We start from the raw sequence: 19,946 nt of genomic DNA, 5'->3' as shown, positions 1-19,946 counted from the left end.
GCATTCGGCCTTAGCTTCGTTTTTTCTTGAAGTCATTTTTAAAATTATTTACGTAATTCAGCCGATTCGCCACTATTCCCGCGCTCTTGATGACGTCACAGCCAAGGTGGTGACTCATCATGGCCCAGGCTGGCGTCCCTCCTTCCCTACCGCCCAGTTCGTCGATATTTTGCCTAATATCTAGTGATTTCTACGTGTTTTCATGTGTTTCTTGGCTTAGGTGTGTAGATATTAGTAGCAGAAGGAAGAAGAAAAGAGAAATAAAAGAGGATGAGAAGGAATGGAGGAATAAGTGGAGGAGCAGGCAAGCCACAATAGCTACTCTCCCTACACTTCCTCAATATTTTGCCTAATATCTCGTGTTTTCTAAGTGTTTTGATGTGTTTCTAGGCTCATGCGTGTAAATGGAAGCAGTAGAAGAAAGAAAGAAGGAGAACGAAGAAGAAAGGAAGAATGGAAATGGAAGAAGAGGAGGAGCCAAGCCACAATATTTAGGTAAGTCTTTTTTAATCTTAGCGTTCTTTATAACGCATTTTTGTGTTTTTGGGTTATACCTGAAGTATTTTGAGTATGTTTGGTAGTGTTGCAGGGTGTTTTCAGTGTGTGTTGGATGTTTTTAGGTATATTTTACATATCTTGAGTGTGGTGTAGAGGGGTATTTGAATGTATGGGTGTGTTCTGAGTGCGGTTAGGGGAATTTTGAGGTGTTGTATGGTGTTTTAGATTAGTTTTAAGTGGTCTGTGCGTGTGTGGAGTGTGTGGGGATGATTTTTGTGTGTGGTTGGTGTTTTAAGTTGCCTGTGCGTATGTGTGGAGTGTCTTGGGAGTGATTTGGGTGTGTGCTGGGTGTTTGAAGTGGTCTGTGCGTGTGTGTGGAATGTCTTGGGAGTGTGTGGGGATGATTTTGGTGTGTGCTGGGTGTTTTAAGTGGTCTGTGCATGTGTGTAGAGTGTCTTGGTAGTGTGTGGGGATGATTTTGGTTTATGTTAGGTGTTTCTAATTGAGTTATGGGTTTATTTGTTAATATTTTGAAGTGTTGCGTAGTGTTTTGAGTGTGTTTTGGGTTAATGTACTCACTTACTTTTGTTAGTGTTGTATAATTTCATGGTATGATGGACGCAGCTGAGGTGGGCCTCCGCTGTGGCCAGGCAGTTCAGCCTTGCCGTCAACCCTCTATGTGATGAGTGAGTTGCCGGTTGAGCTGGAGTGTCCTGGTATTGGAGGCTCGTCAGGTACTGTAGACAACCATCTGTGTAACCTTTTCGTGAAGAGGTCCGGTGTGACCCGTCAGGTTCCTGGTGGTGTCCGGCACAGCGTTGAAGAGGTGAGCACCATTGTGTGAGAAGGAGTTGTGCATGCAAGTCTTTATTTTATGAGCCATTGCTTCTTTCCTCTTCACATAGCACAACCGCCTTCTTGGATGTGGTTAAGTTGTATGCCCACATTTGGTACAAGGCCTCCAGGATCTTGGAATTTTGAGAATTTTAAAGTGGTTTGGGTGTGTTTTGTGGTGTAGGGGTGTTATTGGTGTACATTCTAAATCTGATTTGTAAAGCGCAGGGCAGGCATGTTTTTTGGGGGTGATTGAAATATTAGTGTTGTCTTTCATGAACCGTGTTACTGAAACAGGAGTCTTTTAGAAATACAACTTAAGCGCCACTGTTTTTCAAAGGGAGTTTGTTCTTAAGAGTGTTTCTGCTTTTGATTTGATAGATATCATGTTAATCTGTCAATAGATCATCAAACATCACTTCAAAACTGGAGGGGTTTGGGTGTGTTTTTTTTTTTTTTTTTTTTTTTTTTTTGGGGGGCTGGTTGGGGTGAAAGAGTGTATTTTTATGGGGTTTGTGTGTGTTTTTGGGGTGTTTGAGTGTTTTGGGGATTTGGGGATATTTGGGTGTGTGTTTAGGGATGTTTTTTTGGCCTTTTTAAGTGTGCTTTGTGTGTGTTTAGGATGTGTTTGGATGTGATGTTTGGATGTGTGTCTCATCTGCATGTTCAAACACCAGCAGGTGGTGTGACTTCATTTTTTTTTTTTTTTTCCGTACTTTTCAACAATGGTTGTGGTGGTGGTGATGGTTGTGGTGATAGTGGTGGTGGTGATGGTAGTGGTAGTTGTGGTGGTAGTGGTGGTGGTGGTGGTGGTGGTGGTGGTGGTGGTGATGGTAGTGGTGATAGTGGTGGTGGTGTGGTGGTAGTGGTGGTTGTGGTAATGGTTGAGTAGAAATGGGTGATGGTGGAAATGGATAGTGGAGGAAATGGGTGATGGTGAAAATGGGTAGTAGAGGAAATGGGTGAGTGGAAATGGGTGATGGTGAAATAGTTGATGGTGGAGTTGGATCAGTGAAAATGGGTGTATGGAAAAGAGTAGTGGTAGTGGAAATGGGTGAAAGTGGAAATGGGTGGTGTTGGAAACCAGTGATGGTGAAAATAGAGGAAATTAATTTTTTTTAATTTGAAAGTCAACTTTTTTAATTTGAAGTTCAGGTTTTTTAATTTGAAAGTCAGTTTTTTTTTTTTTGAAAGTCAACTTTTTAATTTGAAGTTCAGGTTTTTTAATTTGAAAGTTAAAAGGTTTACACTTGTCCAATTTTTCTTTGAAACTCTGCACACTCGTTGGTGACACCACTTCTTCACCCAACCTGTTCCACGTCTCAACACATCTTTGCGGGAAACTATATTTTTTAACATCTCTCAGACATCTTCCCTTCCTCAGCTTTTTACTATGCAATCTTGTTGTTTGAATGTCATATTCTTCTCTCAGTCTAACCTAATCTTGTAATTTTATTTATTTATTTATTTATTTTTCCCTAACCTAATCTAACCTAACCAAACATTTGCAGGTCCGCAGAAAACGACACGCCAATTTATTTGAAGTCAAGGACGGAGATTAAAACGGCCTTGAAAACACCACACCGTTTTGTCCACCGCCATCATCACCTTCTCCCAGATCAAGGACAAAGTGTATTACAGACTCACACATTAGTGGTTCAGTTGCCTTTCCTCCTTTAAATATCGGTATTACTTTGGCTCTCTTCCACTCTAGTGGAACTTTCCCTTCATTTATTGTACTTTTAATTATTTCCCAAATTGGATCCAGTAATTTCTCTTTACATTCTTTAACACCCAGCCTGATACACCATCTGGCCCCATTGCTTTTCTGACATCTAACTTATCCAGTAATCTTCCAATATCCTCTTTGTGCACTGCAATCTCCTGTAATCCTGGGCAATGCAATGTCCTGTTAGGTTCTGTAAAATCATCTTCTGCAATGAATATCATTTTGAAGCTCTCATTCATTATTTCACACATTTCCTTCTCTGTTTGGTATGTCTTCCCTTTAATTATTTTTTCAATTGTTTCCTTATTCTTTGGTTTGCCATTTATAAAGTTGTAGAAAAGTTTGGGTTCATCCTTGCTTTTATCCACTACATCTTTCTCAAACTTTCTTTCATCCTCTCTCCTTACTCTAATATATTCATTTGTAGTATCTTTGTACTGGCAACTATTATGGTCATTTCCCTGCTTTAAGAGTTTTTCCAAGCTTTATCCTTTGCCTTTTTCCTTGTATGTGTTACTGTACGTAAGAGTTTACATATGTTATAGTATAGCTAGTCCTCTGTCATCATAAGAATGTATATATCTTTATTGACAGTCAGGCTGCATTGTATGCCCTTCAATCCACCTCTCCCATGGACTGTGATCTAGTTAATAAGTGTCTTGATCTCATCCACGCCCTAGAAGGTGCCGGTGCCACGGTCCATTTCATCTGGATACCCTCTCATGTGGATGTCCCACTAAATGAAAAAGCAGACCACCTTGATCAGTGTGCTCTACAAGATGACACAGTGGACCCTGGCACTGAGTACACTCTGGGTTATGTTAAGAGTAGCATTAAGGACTTTGTACATAGTAGCATTAGTGATCAGTTGGAGCTTTGTTGCCATAGGGGCGGTAGCACTAGTCTTCACTATGCACGTGTCTCCCAGAGCTGTGCTTATACCTACGGGAGACATACTGCATCACATGACAGGGTGGCAATGAGGCTCAGATTAGGCTACAAATACTTTTGGGAAGTGAGTGCTTCTCCTTGTGTGTGCTGTGTGCTGTAGCAAGGGGACACACTCTGCCTCACTATATTATGGAATGTCCTCTCATTGCTAAATTTAGGCCACAAGGTCAACATGACTTGTATAGCCTCATTGACCATCTCCTAGACTCTGCCACTCTCTGGGATATACTTAAGGAATATCCTCATTTTGCTCCAACACTGTAGGACGTTCATGCAATAAGGTGTGCAATATGTGTATTTATTGATTAAAATACTTGTATTCTTGTTATGTATAAAGTCTAGTGTTAGATTTTTGATAGTTTAACCTTAAGTCTTTGCCCAGGGGGTGGGTGGGGGTGGCCAGGCCCATCCTCCTCCTTTGTTGTATTTATTTATTAATTCAACAATAAATGTATCAATCAATCAATGAAGAGTTTGTTCCAAGCTTTATCCTTTGCCTTTTTTGCTTGTATGTGTTACTGTACGTAAGAGTTTACTTTTGTTCTTGTATAGCTAGTCCTCTGTCATGATAAGAAGTGTTTAATATTTTCCTATGTGCATGAAAACACATGTAGCGTCCTTAAGTATCAGTATTTAATGCCACATAAAGGTTCGCCTGGATACTATTTTATTTTGGTGTTTGCCTAGCCTATAGCCTCAGGGTTAGCCTCAGGGCATCACGAGTCTCCACTCACAAGAAGGAGGGCGCGAGATTGAGACGTGCGCAGGGAGACGATAAGGTAAACATTGTATTTGTAGTATTAACCTAACGTCATAGTGCCAAATTGATTGTATGTGTAGTTTATAACTAGTATAATGTACTGAAAGTGTTTGTACAAGTGAATAATGTTACTTATAAGAACTAACATGGAGAAAGTTTGTCCAAACAGTTGTTACGGTGAAGCCTACTGAAATCAATTGTCCGAGGAAATACTGCTTTCCCTCGACCCTACAACGATGGCTTGGATCAGTAAAAACACGTCAGTCGTGAGTCACTAGAGATCCTGCCAGAGCGCCTACAATCAAACAACATCTACCTATATAGCATACGTATAGCGCATACAACATGTGGCTATGGGCGTTTGCCAGAGTTATTACAGGGCCATGTTTTGGGGGCTGAGCCCACACCCTTACAGGGAAGTCTAGGGGATCCTTCCCAGGAAGAAAAAAAAAAAAAAAAAAAGTGTGCTTTCCTTAGCCTTGTGGTGACTTCAAAATGTGTCAAAATTATATTCTATTATATTGATAGAAACCAGATGATTCATGTACACATAACACTGGGATGAAAGCAAATCAATAAATCAATCAATATTTTGAGTGAAGCGAAGTCATATTCCCCCTGTGCAATTTTTAAAACCTGTGAGAGGTTACATGATTTTCGATTTTTAGTTTGCATTCACTGAAAATGGGAAACTACAACTTGTCTATTCTTTAGTGGCTCGTTAATGTTCAACAGTTGTTTAATATTTGTTGTGAAGTGGAATTATCCGGGGTAAAGAAAACACATCCGGATGCCCAGGCCAGGCGACTCCACTGGCAGAGTATGATATTCTGTAGTGAGGCTATCAAGACCAGCTGTATTTTGTAACATTAGGCTCTGTATCACAAAGGCTAGTATCAACACCATGGCCACTAGATATACGATAAAGGAAGATTAGAACATGGGTAAGGGAGCTGGCGTTGGGTAGCCTCTACGTGACGGAGAAGCAGGAACAAGGGAAGGGAGGTTAAAGGTAGCCCGGCAGGGTGGATGGGGTGAAAGGAAGGCAGGGATGGCGGAGGGAGGGAGATGGTATGGAGCCAGGCAGGAGTGTGTGGCCTGAGGAAAACAAGCAGTTAGCAGCCTCTTGTTCCATGTCCCTGTGCGAAAGTATGGCAAGAAAACAAATCGAGTGCGGTATATAATTATCTCCCACTAATCTCATCTTCTTGTTAGCGTTGAAATGTGTCTCAGTGAGCACAAATTTAGTGTGATGTTATAGTGCGGTGTGAATATGAGGGCGTGAGGTGGGCGTGTGTCAGCCAAAGGAAGGGCAGCACATTCGAAGACAGCCGAGGTGATCCCACACCAGCTGAACAAATCCTCGGTGTTTTGTCTTATGGCGGCGTCCTTGTGTGTGCGTGCGTGGCGTCGCGGTTAGTGTAGTGATACGTTGAATGTTGAAGGGGGGGGATAGAAAAGATGGGTGAAACTATGAAGAGTAAAAGTTGGTGGGAAGGGAAGTGTTGAGGGCAATAGTGGGAAAGGAAATAAAGTGGGAGTGTAAAGATGACGGGCAAACAGTCTTGCTAAGTAATTTTTTAAATTTTTGCTCACCCTTGCGGCTTACTCTAGTCAATAATTCATAATTCATAATTAATAATATGTGGCTCTTTATCAAACTGAAACTGATAAGGGTTCTTATATATATATATATATATATATATATATATATATATATATATATATATATATATATATATATATATATATATATATATATATATATATATATATATATATATATATATATATATATATATATATATATATATATATATATTATTGCTTTGCCTCTCCCTGCTGCCGGTTGTCTGCAGACATTGCCGGTGTACACCACCCCTTACCGGGGAGGAAAAGTGGTAACGGGAGCCACCATGCTCTACACGACCGCTAGAATCCACACCTCCTCCCCAGCAACTCAGGGCGCAGAGCAGAAGGCGCATGAAAACTGTCATAGTGTGCTGTGTTTTGTTTGTGTATGTTTTTGTATTTGGAAAAGTTAGATTAATTGGTGGGCGTTTTTATGGAGATACTGGTGGATGTAATGTTTCCCCTCAATCTTCCTCCGCTGCCGGTTGTCTGCAGACATTGCCGGTGTACACCACCCCTTGCCGGAGAGGGAAAGTGGTAACGGGAGCCACCAAGCTCTACACGACTGTTAGAATCCACACCTCCTCCCCAGCAACTCAGGGCGCAGAGCAAAGGAGAGAGAAAACCATCCTTGTATTTTGTCTGTTAGTTGTTATATTGTGTTCTAGGCCATGTGTGGTTGGTGTGATGTATGTTTCTTGTCATGTCTCCAAGGCATGTATTCCTGGTCAGTCTGCTACTTTGTGAACATGGGGATTGGGTTAATTTTATTAAGATACGTTATAGGTTTCCGAAACTAATTGTGTTCATTTTCGTGTTCGTAATCATCGATTGCTGTAATGTATGTTGTATCCTTAAGGACGTTCTCAATTTTTTGTTTAATTGTGTTTCCTCTTTTATGGAATGTGATGTTTAAAGGGTCAAGGTTTGATAATGAGTGTAGTTCCTGTGTTGTTTTTGTGTATGGGTATTTCTCTTGGTGTGCAAACCTTAATGCTCTGTTTTGTATTCGTTGTAGTGAAAGCATTTGTTGTTTTGAGAGTGCGTTAAGTGTGTATGATGGATATGTAAGGATAGGCAGGACACATGCTTTGACTAAATGCAATTTTATGTTGGTGTTTAGCGTTTCAAAGCGTTTTATAACTTTGAGTGCATGGGAAGCTTTTTTGATTATATGTGTGACATGTTTGCTGTATCCACGTGGGCAGAGTTTTATTCCTAATACATTTGCTTCATTTGAGTAGGGTATTAAGTTTCCTCCGATGTAAACCGGGGTTGTCTTTAATAACGCTGTGGGGAGGATAGTGAATTTTGATGTGTTGGTTTTTATTTTCCATTTGTTCTCAAAGTCATTTATGTTTTTAATTTCCTTCTCTATCTTTTTTGTTAGCATATTTCTTGATTTTCCTGCCTGGGTTATAATTTGTGTGATGTCGTCTGCGTATTGTATGTTTATCCCATCTGTAGTGATAGACAGTGTGCGTCAGGGTTAAATAGTAGGGTTGGACGGCCGCGCATGTGGGCGGGGAAACAACATGGCGACAAATGAGCCCAACAACCGGGCCACAGTCCAGAGCGTCACCTATATAGTCTGCCTTTGCCAGCTCAAGAGTCAAGACATCTCCAAACATTCTCTCTCTCTCTCTCTCTCTCTCTCTCTCTCAATAAAATAACAGAATATTTGAAAAGGTTGCGGATTCTCTAGGAAGTATAGACAGACAGACAGATAGACTAGAAGAGGTCAGGTATTATCAAGGGATTGGGGTATTCAGGTGCTGGGACATTTCATCACTCCCACCTCCACCCTCTCTCCCTCCCTCCCACCCTCTCTCTCTCTCTCTCTCTCTCTCTCCTCGGTTTGGTTTTGATTTTATCTCAATTGGTAATTGTTACACATAATTCTTGTTGGGTACATATAAGCTAGCTGCTTGCTGGTTTAAGGAAGAGGATATTTTCTACTTTCCTGGTATAAGGAGAAGTCTTGGCTCTCTCTCTCTCTCTCTCTCTCTCTCTCTCTCTCTCTCTCTCTCTCTCTCTCTCAATAAAATAAAATAACAGAATATTTGAAAAGGTTGCGGATTCTCTAGGAAGTATAGACAGACAGACAGATAGACTAGAAAAGCAGGTCAGGTATTATCAAGGGATTGGGGTATTCAAGTGTTGGGACATTTCACCACTCCCACCTCCACCCTCTCTCCCGTGATCGCCGCGCACCCAAACTCTGTGACGAACAAAGACAGACTGGGCGAGAGAGGCCGCAGGAGACTGCCCCACAAGCAGTCAGTGCTTCCATGAGTTGATGAAATCTTACCCTAGATTTTTGTCAATTTTACCCTAGATTCGAGTGTTTTACCATAGATTGTCGAAGTTGCCCATTAATTGTTGATTAATGCACTCATCATACATAAGTTTAAATATTGCCCACCCCCCCACCCCCAAACACACACACAGGACTACACACTACAACCACTACTGCGGCTGCTCTGTGTGGACTCGTCCTCGCAAGTGACTGAGGCCTCTTTCACACGAGACGATTTTAATCGTGACGGGAAAAATCGTCTTGCCAGTGGCACACAGTAGGCTATGAGAGCTTTCACACGACACGATCACGGGACGGGAGCCGTGTTGCGCCCGTGAGCACTCACTACAACACACGGTCGTCGTCCCGTGCCCGTGCGTCAGTGGTGTACAGCATCCTATGAGAGCTTTCACATGGGACGATTTTAGTCGTCTCCTTGCGTCTGTGGCGTGAGGTTGTGTGCGCAACGATGGGCGAGGAGATTGAGATTGACACTGAACGGCTAATTTCTTTGGTGCAAGAGAGGCCTGTTTTGTGGGACAAGACAGAGGACATATACAAAGACAGGAATGCTACAAAGAATGCATGGAAAGAAGTTTGTATGGAACTGAAACCTGACTTTGAAGAATTGGAGGACAGAGAGAAAAATACATTTGGTAAGTAGTTTTATTCGATAACATAGCATTTCATTCGTATCGATACAATTGTGTTACTTGTTTACTTGCGTTACTTATTACAATAGCACTAATAGACATTCACTATATGTAATGCATTTTAGTTTTATCATTTAGAATTTAGCCATTTGCCAAGGGACAGCTCCAGCGTTAGAATTGAAGTAGGTGCACATTACATTTCTTATATTGTTTGCTGATAGGCCCCCTCTAAGTTGTGTCCCCTGTTGTAAATCCTGCAAGCCTATAATTGTAGTTGTATCTTCATGACAAAATCCATCCCTGTCACGAACGAAGTTATGGAGAAGAACACAGGCTTTGACAATATCAACAGCGAAATCGACCTGAACATTAAGAGGCCGATGTAAGATTCGCCACTTATTGGTCAAAATGCCGAAAGAACACTCAACATACCGACGAGCTCGGCTCAAACGGTAGTTAAATATCCTTTTTTCCTTAGTAAGGTTCGACCCCCCAAAAGGGCGCAACAGATGATTATGTAAGGCAAATGCTTCATCGCCCAAGAAAAAATATGGAACTTTTGCACTATCCATACCTGTGCCGGGCAGAACTTTCTCGTCAGGCAGTAGTTGATCGTTTGTTTCAATTGACGTCCACAGTCTGGTTCGTTTGAAAATTGATGAATCACAATCCTTCCCAAAACTGCCAATATCAACGTATGTGAACCGATATTGAGAATCTGCTATTGCCATCAAAACTACAGAATAGTACTCTTTATAATTGTAGAACATGGAGCCACTTTTATAGGGGCAAATAATTCTAATATGTTTTCCGTCTACTGCACCGATACAGTGAGGAAAATTTGCAACTTTTTCAAAATGCAATGCTATCTTTTCCCACTGTTCTTTTGTGGGAACAGGCATGCATTCTGAGAGCATGACTTCCCAGATAGCTTGACATACAGCTCTCACGAGTAGGCTTGCTGTGGAAATGCCAATTCTGAACGTGTAGTGCAGATCAGTCAGTGTACACCCACTTGCCAAGTACCTGCAATAGAAAAATGTCACAATTTAACATGTTTTGTATGTATACTTATATGCTATATGTGTTTACTTTTAAGCTTTCATGTTTACATATATGTATACATGTGTGTGTGTGTGTGTGTGTGTGTGTGTGTGTGTGTGTGTGTGTGTGTGTGTGTGTGTGTGGAGAATAATTTTAGATAATAAAATAATTTTTGTTGAGACACTTGATATAAAAGTAATACACGCCCTATTATTTACAGGAAAAGATGTCATGAAAAGGTGGACGAACGTTCGAGACTGCTACGCCAAATTTAACAAGAAAACAAAAGAAGCAAAAAAATCAGGAGCAGGTGCTTGCAAGGTGAAATCTTATATCTACAGCAAGGAACTACAATTTCTATCAAAACTATATGAAGAACGAGACACTCAGGACAGCTTTGATGGTCCAGGAACATGTGAGGAAGAACATGATGGAGGCGCTTCTTCCGATCCATTACCTAGTCAAAAATCGTCTAGCGGAGCTAGCGACGTGAACTGTGATCTAACCGTCCGAAGGTCCAAAACGTGTACGCGTAGTAGACGGGTGAGTGGAGACTGGGGAGAAAGGGGATGGGATGGGGAGGTGAAGGGATGATACAAGTCACGGGGATGATTGTGTACATGAATCGAACATGAAAGAGAACCAGCCTGCCACCAGAAAACAAGTCACGGGGATGATTGTGTACATGAATCGAACATGAAAGAGAACCAGCCAGCCACCAGCAGATTGACACCATTCCAAGCACACCTATCCATAGGACGGCAGATTACCCTAAAATTACCCTAAACACTACCCTAAGAAGGATCCAATTACCCTAGTTTAGGGTATTTTACCCTAAAATGGAAGCACTGCAAGCAGACCACAAGAACAGTGTTGGGCTCACTTGCCGCCATTTTGGCTGATGCGCAGTAGGTGCACACATGCCCGTCCGACCCTACTAATAGACCCTGGTGTGCGTTAGTTTATCCTATTGAATGCATCTTCCTCGCGTTGGATTTGGTAAGTTGAGGTTGTTATTTAAGCCTCATTATCACTGCAATAAAGTACTAAGCATTAACCTGAACCACGTGACTCCTATACTGATCTCCGTTAATAATGAAATAGTATCTTTGATAACCACACCACACTAACTCCCTCCTTCTCCTCTTTACAGGTGAGTACCCGTATAACAGGCCACACCGTGGGACTGACACCGCTGGAGCAACCCTTCGGAATAAAGTAAAGTACAAATTACTGTTTCCTAGGCGTTAGGCATAGGGCGATAGGCGGCGCGGCTAACCATTCTCTTCCAGGTACAAACTAACCTTCTCTTCCAGGTACATGTTAATTATCTAGTCTTCCCCAGTAATGTCCTCGTTAGCGCACCGTGGCGGCGATCCTGGAGCCTCGTGCTGGTGGTGGCGTGGCTGGCTGGCTGGCTGTGGCGGGCGTGCACGTGCTATCATATGGTACGTGAATGATTGGGTTTAGTACGGTTAGTGAAATGATGTACAGTTTCTTATCACTTTTTTACTTTTATTTTTTTGGTGTGTGGTTTTATATGGTACTTTTTGTTGTTCCAGGGTTACGTGGTAGGTGCGTTCACTGGTCTGGGCTGTGTTGGTGCGTGTTCTGAAGAGATGACCGCAGACACGCTGGCTGCTGATGACTATAGCCGCACAGAGGCAGTATACTGTACAAGCTGGATGGAAGTATGCAAACTAGGGCTGGGCGGGAGACGATTACTGGATTCGAATCTGTAGAATCCTGAGAGGCGATACGAATCCGATTACTGCGTCAGGATTCTAGAATCCGGTATGGAATCCATTCCTCGGACGAGGTCTCTTATTCCTGAGTAAAAATAGTTATGGAGAACAACGTAAAAGCAAACTAATTTGTACAATATAGTCTGTATGATGTTATTAATTATGCTTTTGGAGTATATAAACAATGAGGTCTGTGGGGCTAGCTATTGTGTATGCTAGCGACATGTGGAAGGTTATAGTGTTGCCAAAGTCACCATCACTTTTGTTGGATCTGATTCGCCAATTTCATGTGACGTCATACGATGGCATATATATATATATATATATATATATATATATATATATATATATATATATATATATATATATATATATATATATATATATATATATATATAGGACGTGACGTGGGCGGAGCTCTAAGTCGAGGCTGAGAACTGATGAGGGGGGAACCCGTGATAGTCGCTTCCATGAGTATATGCATCCCTAATATTATTATGTACAGTTACTAATAACACCGTTTTACAGCAACTTTTTACCTGCCTAATAATAGCCAAAATTTATTTCTGTGACTATCCAGCTTTTACGTAAGTCTCCCCAAAGCCGTGCATCTTCAGTTGAGTAGACTACTCTACATTCGTTTTAAGGGACTTTCTGTTAATAGGTTACCTTAAATTTAATAAAAACAGTGGTTCTGCATAATGGCAGCCAAGCGTGGCAGAAATGCGCCCATTTTGGATTATATGGAGCTGCAGTGTGTCTCACTCGACTATAACTGCACATGTATTTACATGACTGCATATTTATAGTATGGAAATCTTCGTATAATAAATAAAAAATAAACACACACACACACACACACACACACACACACACACATATATATATATATATATATATATATATATATATATATATATATATATATATATATATATATATATATATATATATATATATATATATATATATATATATATATATATATATATATATATATATATTGGTAAGCATCATGGGAGACACGGTCTGCATCTCGGCAAATTCTAGCCAAAGGGCGAGAGTCGTGATGTTTGTGACAGGTGGAGGGGAATCCTGGATTCTCTCCGTGCTTGGATTCCCTTGCAAACACCAACGAATCTCGCGCCTGACAGACAATATCACTGGCTGAGGAAGAATCTCGGGCGTCCTGGGCTGTTATGAGTACGAGTACATAGTATTCGTGGAGGATTCGAATCCCACGAATCCAACTGGGCAAGTAATCGGATTCGCGATTACCCGTGTTATAGAATCCTGCCCAGCCCTACTGATCAGTGGTCAATGCTCAGTTAAATATCGCCGCTGCTGCTGTTCCTTCTGCTGCTGTTTGAGATGCCAAGCTACCAATAAAGTGGTAGCAACTCTAATCAAGTGTGGTATTAACAAATGTTCCCAAACTTGTTCTTATCTTTTAAGTTTTAATCATACTAGAAAAAAAAGTGAGTTGAACATGAAACTAGTCCCAGGATGAAATGGTGAAAGAGCAAAACAGTAAAGTAATATATTTGTTGATTTGGCGCAAACATTTTTCTTGTCTTTGAAAAGAAAGAACTAACTAAAAAAAAAAAAAAAAAAAAAAATTTCCTTAGACTTTGTAAAGATATGAGTGAATGATTGTGTTTTATAAGTATAGTTTATTGACATCGTGCAAGGCGCGAGCAGCAAGTATTTCGGTCGTGTTTACGTCTTTACGGAGCCTGGAGAAGAATCCACAGAATTTAACAATAGGCTACGCGAATAAAAGAACCATCACATAATATTCACAGAGCACTAGAATGTTTCATTTAGCATTAAACAGCCACACGGAGCACCAAGAGTAAGAGTTTGGCATCAGATTTCAACAGAAGCAGTGAACCATGGCGGAAAAAAATGCATTCACGTCACTTTGGTTTATGCTGATTAGACGAACCTCAGCCATTTTGCTCCTAGACGCCGCAGAGATGAGTGTTTGTGGTTTCTTTCGGTATTTTTTTTTTTTTATAATCCAGTAGATAAAGAAGTGTTTATGCAATATATGTAGGAAAGAGAGTTAGTTAGACTCATAGGAACAACTAGGTAAAGGATAGTATATATGTTACACCCCGTTTGTGAAATTGCCCATTTCATGAAATGGGCAAACCGAGTGGCCATTTCATGAAATGGCCACTCCATTGCACATTTCATGAATGGTTAGGTTAGGTTAGGTTTGCCCATTTCATGAAATGGGCAATTTCACAAACGGGGTGTAACATATACATGTTGATTAGTGTTGCTGTAGACTCCATATGGTTATCTTCGTAAGTTCGTGTGAAGTGTTTTGTCGTAATCCCTCCTTTAGGTCGTCCACTCCTTTGCTCCCGTTATTTCCGACTGCTTTTTTTTTTTTTTACCGCTATTACACTGCTTCCTTACTCCTATTTAATCCAACTCTGTATTTTATGTTTAGTGCATTGACTGCAGTGGAAGTTGTTCAGGGGTAGGGTTCACGTCACGTTTGCTTTGGATATAGGGAATGCTGGCAGTTGTCAGGGAGATGTTAGTCTTTTTAAATGGTTTAAGGGATATACACACAATTTTCAGGGTCAGTAATCAGGACAGAGCAAGGGATAAAATGTTAATATTTGATTAAGTTGGAGGTAGAAAAAATAGTGGTAGATTGTGGAATAGACTTGGTAATCAGGTTATGTTAGTGATAGTAGACATTGTTATCCATGTACGTACACTACTGGTGATGAAACACAGAAGGCATTCTGCTTCGTTAAACAGACTTCCTATTTTATTTATTTAGTTATTCATTTATTCCATTTATTTATTTATTTATTTATCTATTTTTTTTTTTTTTTTTTTTCTTACTGAAACGACATGATAAGTTAAAGGATTTTAATAGGCAAATATCATTGGTCAGCAGTCGTAACATGTAAATCAACAAAGGCGGGTTCACATATGCCAATTTGCGACTGAACTTGCAAGTCACCAGAAGTATCGACTGAGCACTTCTAGTCGAAAAACGTCACACATAGCGACTGGAAAGTATCGACTAGTTGGCGCCTTGGCAGGAAGTGAATGTAAACAAACAGCTACCCCCCAAGATGTCTTCCTCCAGTGATGATGCCGAAGCGGTGGTTGCTCTTCTTTTTGGCGTACCGGAAGAGTCAACAGATAAGAAAATGGCTGTGGATACGTCCCTGGCTAAGTAGAAGGAAAGAGAGGAGTGTTTGCCACAAACTAATCTGAAAAAGACTATATGCACAAATACGATCAAATTAAATCCTGACAAATCTTGAACCCTCACCTCCAACAACACCCTGCATTGAGGGAAACAGTTCTTGGAGAGTGGCAGCTATTTCGTCGAACGACGACTTGCGCAAGCTTTTTCTTTCCTTTTTTTTTTTTTTTATTTGTTATTAATTTCTGGGATCCCAGATGTGTTCTTTTTCCCTCACCAACTCTAAAATCCTCTCTATATCTGAAGACCACATTTTCAAAGCTTACTCCGTGATGTCACAACGTAAATAAAGTCGGAAATCGACTGAACAAGACCAACATGTTGGTCTTGTTTTGGGACTGATTTCTCCAGTCGCTAGGCTGCAATTTCAGTTGCAAATTGGCACGAATGAAACCGCCTTAAGCTACACCTTTCTTAACCGATTTCATGTCCACCTCTCCATCCCCCACACCAACCTCGTTTACACATTTCTCATACCCACTCCCTGTCTCCTCCATCTTAGTCCCCCATCCTCCCCTACACACTCTCTCTCTCTCTCTCTCTCTCTCTCTCTCTCTCTCTCTCTCTCTCTCTCTCTCTCTCTCTCTCTCTCTCTCTCTCTCTCTCTGTGTGTGTGTGTCTGTCTGTCTGTCTGTCTGTCTGTCTGTTGTTTTCACTATATACAATAACACATTAGCATATTGCAACATCCCCATATTGTCTACTACTACTACTGCTAATACGACTACTACTACTACTACTACTACTACTACTACTACTACTACTACTACTACTACTACTACTACTACTACTACTACTACTACTACTATTACTTTCTCTACGGTATGGGGATTTTTTTTTTTTTTTTTTTTTAGGTTGCAAGAGAGAGGTGCGGCTGGGAGACTGTACAAGGAGAGTGAGGGTGAATGAGTAAGAGTGAGGAAACGTGATTTTTATTTAGAAGAGAGAGGTTTTTAGTGTGGTTAGGAGTGACAGGTGAAGCTGTGAGGGTGACGGAGGATGAGGAACAGCGGGCTAGAGTAAGGAGACTTGTTTCTTGCAAGAAGGAACAAGCTAGATTTCTTGTATGTCTTTATTCATTTGGTTGCGGTTTGAGTGTTTTATCAGTTAGTGGCTGTAAGTGAGAGGTGAGCCTGGGAAAGAGGAGACGTTGCTGAAAGGTAAGAGACATGAGTATATTTTTCACCTACTCACTCACTACTCATCCACTGAATCATCGCCTGCACTAGCTCTTGAAACCTTTGGATGCAGCCATACGGCAAGAATGGCCAACCTATCTATATACATACTGACTTTCGTTGCTCTGAGATGGCCGTGCTTGCATTCGTGCGGCTTTCCCTATGCTGCAGAAATGCACATTTTAATTAAAAATTTAAAAGATTCCTGCATTTGTAGTTAATTAATGGTGAGGGCAACGCTGCTTCTTTCGCTTGTATCAGGGTGGGTTTTGATCTGTACTCACTTGACGCTGGCAGGCAAACGATTCTGTTGGGAAGTCACGGAGGAACCCAAGACCTCTCCCACCAACGCCACGGCCACGGTCGAAAAGATCTCTACCGAGATCATTCCCTCACCGAAAAGTAAGCCTTCTCCTCCCAAGACCACGCCATCACCAGAAATCAAACCCTCTCCCAAGATCACCCCACCATCCCCTAAAGACACCAAAAAAAACGACCCTTTCGTAAAAACTACATTTCCCACCGAAAAGATTCCTCCCAAACCTACACCCGTCCCAAAAAGTGAGCCCTCCCCAAAGCCCACAACTCCTTTTCCGCCAGTTCGTCCTGACACCAGTAAGAGTGGAGACGAGGAACTAGATAGAGCTATCTGGGAAATGAACCAAAGGAGATGGCCTAATCGCACAGTGCCATTCGTATTTCACCCAAAGCTGAAAAAGAAACAAATAGAACTAGTTACCATGGCGATGGACAAGATAAGAAACCTCACTTGTGTCGATTTTACAGATTTGACAGGTCGTGTTACGATAGACGACAAGCAGGAGCACAAGGTGGTGGTTCAGACCCTGTACGCTGGCTGTTTCGCCACTCTGGGTTACAATAAATTCTTAAAGACGAGTTCCATCAATTTAGATCGCGGTTGCTTCTCGCCCTCTGGACATGTCATCCTACACGAGCTGTGCCATACTCTTGGTATAGCACACACACAAAGCAGATATGATCGTGATAAATACATTACTGTTCACGTCGACAAAATAGAGAGGGGAAAGGAGCCACAGTTTACCATTAATCAAAAGATGTACGGCAAGCTTTCACTGGTGGGCTTACCATATGATTTCAACAGCGTCATGCACTACCCCACTAATGCCTTTGCCAAAGACCCCAAAGAAAATACTATGACTTTGAAAAAAAACTTTCCAGGTCAGGTGGGTTTTGCCAAACGTCTTACCCGGTCTGATGTCGCTACCATTAATCGCTTGTACGACTGTAAAAACCATTACCTGGGCGACGACATTCCGGAAGCCAAGATTTATAAAGAATGGTACGAAACCTATTTCGCATGAGGCTCACCTCTTTGATGCCATGGTGTAGGTTGTCTTCAACAAACTTCTGATTTGACCGTTTAGCGGAGATTAACCGAGCCCGTCCTCTTTTATTTCTTCTTTCTTTCTTTGTGGAAACGTTGATCACTCTTTTGTTAACAACAACAACAACAAAAATAAAAACAATAATGGCAATAATAATGATAATAATAGTAATGATAATGATGATGATAGCAATAATAATAATAATAATAATAATAATAATGATAATGATAATAATGGTAATAATAATAGCGATAATAATAATGATAATGAAACCATTTATAGCTACGTCACTTATAGATCATGGTTTTTTTTTCTAGAGAAAGAGTTATCTTAATTAGGCTATTGAAGTTTAATATATCTACATTAAAAAAATTCAGTAGTATACTATCGAATAGTATTACGTATCTACGTACCTATATATATATATATAATGATGTAGTACAGGTGTTTTTGTCAGGATTAAGACCGCAATCTCATCTTTTCGTTGTCTTCTTTCATCTACTTGTAATAAGGTTAATTAAGTCAGGAATTCTGTATAGGAATCAGAGGCCTTGGTTTATTGGAAATTACTATGGTCTTTCGAAGTGGTCTTTAATATTGAAAATAGCGAAGTATGAAGGATGATATGCCTTAAAGGTTAATAAGTTCGTAATGGAAAATGTATGCAAATATCGAGAGGTCAAAAACATACTTATGTCAAGGACTATGTGAGAAGATGAAAACATGACAGATAAATGTATGCATCTTGTGATCTAAGAATCATTAACTCTTAATGTGTAAATTAGGAAAAAAAGAAATAGAAGCTGTAAAGATGATAAAAAAAAAAATCATTAAGTAACGCTGCGCAGGGAATATGATTTATATAGAAGATGATGAAGAGAAACAGAAAGCTGTTGTGGTGAGGTAAAAAAAAAAAAAAAAAAAAATCTTCAATGTAGCCGGAAACATACGGGCCTCTAAAAATTTTTTGAAGGGTTTAATAAAAACTCTTGCTGTTTCCGAGGATCGAAGCTTTCATTATTGTAATGATTATGATTATATGACGCAAATTTTGTATCACCAGAAAGGGCGCGCGCGCACACACACACACACACACACATGGTAACTTCTGTGATCTTTGAAAATATTCCTGGTGAGAGGATAAAATTCTTAAGAGTAGCGTGTAGTGTTACAAACCTCACACTTCACACTAACAGCAGGAATAAGATAGGAAGAAGTAAACACTGAAAATGCTCCCCACTCGGTATCTGCCCCCTGTGAGAATCGAACTCACGACCCCTGGTTTACAAGACCAGTGCTCTGCCCCTGAGCTAAGGAGGCATAAAATCTACTGTTGTTTTAAAGTTTTTGAATGAAGCTTTTTTCATGAAGTCCTTACTATGTAGATGTTATAAATGAAAGGGAAAACATACAAAACAAGCAATCACTTCTCGGCATGCAGCTATACCTACTGAAAGGGACGCACTATATTACTGTACCACTAGCACACCACTCCTTAGATATTTCTTTCCTTCACTATTTTCTCAACTTTTTGAGTGTCTCCATACAGTGTTTTAGGTAGCAGTAACACTATCCATTAATTTATATTAGTACATCCCAGCGCAATCCATCAGTGAGTTTCTCGTGTTCCCTGTAACATGCATGATTGTGTCGTCGTTACATTAGAATCGATCTGTGGGGGAATTTTACAACGAAAAAGTATGTTAGATGTGTGACATGGGAAAGAATGAGACGGTGTGAACATATGATGCTGCAGTATGTGAAGTATGCTAGAGCAGGAACGTGCAAAGGGTTGTAGAGGGGCAGGGGCTTAGAATATTAAAATAGCAGTTTAATTTCATGAGAAAAAAAAGGCATTTATTTATTAATTAAAACGTATGATACAATCAGATTATGTTGATGACTGGATTTCATTTACAATCTGATCTGGTGATGAGTGAGCCTATAGTCAAGGACCAAGTCTATCAAGTCCTTAGAGCTGGGCACTTCCGTACCTCGGTCCGCACCTCCGC

The 19,946-nt window shown here is 40.6% G+C and overlaps 2 protein-coding genes, 1 long non-coding RNA gene and 1 other non-coding gene across 4 annotated transcripts; 3 read left to right on the top strand and 1 right to left on the bottom strand.

Annotated features, from left to right (window-relative positions):
- Window positions 1-433: 433 nt before the first annotated feature.
- On the top strand, window positions 434-2,918 carry LOC123517305. Its single transcript, XR_006678428.1, has 3 exons — window positions 434-495; window positions 1,091-1,324; window positions 2,844-2,918. It is a non-coding gene; the product is annotated as an uncharacterized LOC123517305 (long non-coding RNA).
- A 6,072-nt stretch (window positions 2,919-8,990) lies between these two features.
- On the top strand, window positions 8,991-11,302 carry LOC123517376. Its single transcript, XM_045277387.1, has 3 exons — window positions 8,991-9,359; window positions 10,621-10,896; window positions 11,247-11,302. The coding sequence occupies exons 1-3, from the start codon at window positions 9,173-9,175 to the stop codon at window positions 11,300-11,302; spliced, it is 519 nt and encodes a 172-aa protein (XP_045133322.1). The 5' UTR covers window positions 8,991-9,172.
- A 1,544-nt stretch (window positions 11,303-12,846) lies between these two features.
- Window positions 12,847-17,910, top strand: LOC123517375 (zinc metalloproteinase nas-4-like). Its single transcript, XM_045277386.1, has 2 exons — window positions 12,847-12,928; window positions 16,865-17,910. Exons 1-2 carry the CDS (start codon window positions 12,847-12,849, stop codon window positions 17,908-17,910), a joined length of 1,128 nt encoding a protein of 375 aa, XP_045133321.1.
- A 1,272-nt stretch (window positions 17,911-19,182) lies between these two features.
- On the bottom strand, window positions 19,183-19,254 carry Trnat-ugu. The gene has a single exon. It is a non-coding gene; the product is annotated as a tRNA-Thr (tRNA).
- Window positions 19,255-19,946: the final 692 nt, after the last annotated feature.

Source organism: Portunus trituberculatus, chromosome 42, assembly GCF_017591435.1.
Source record: "Portunus trituberculatus isolate SZX2019 chromosome 42, ASM1759143v1, whole genome shotgun sequence".
NCBI lineage: Eukaryota > Metazoa > Arthropoda > Malacostraca > Decapoda > Portunidae > Portunus > Portunus trituberculatus.
The sequence above is the reverse complement of the archived record's forward strand: the minus strand, read 5'-3'. Positions and strand labels throughout refer to the sequence as shown.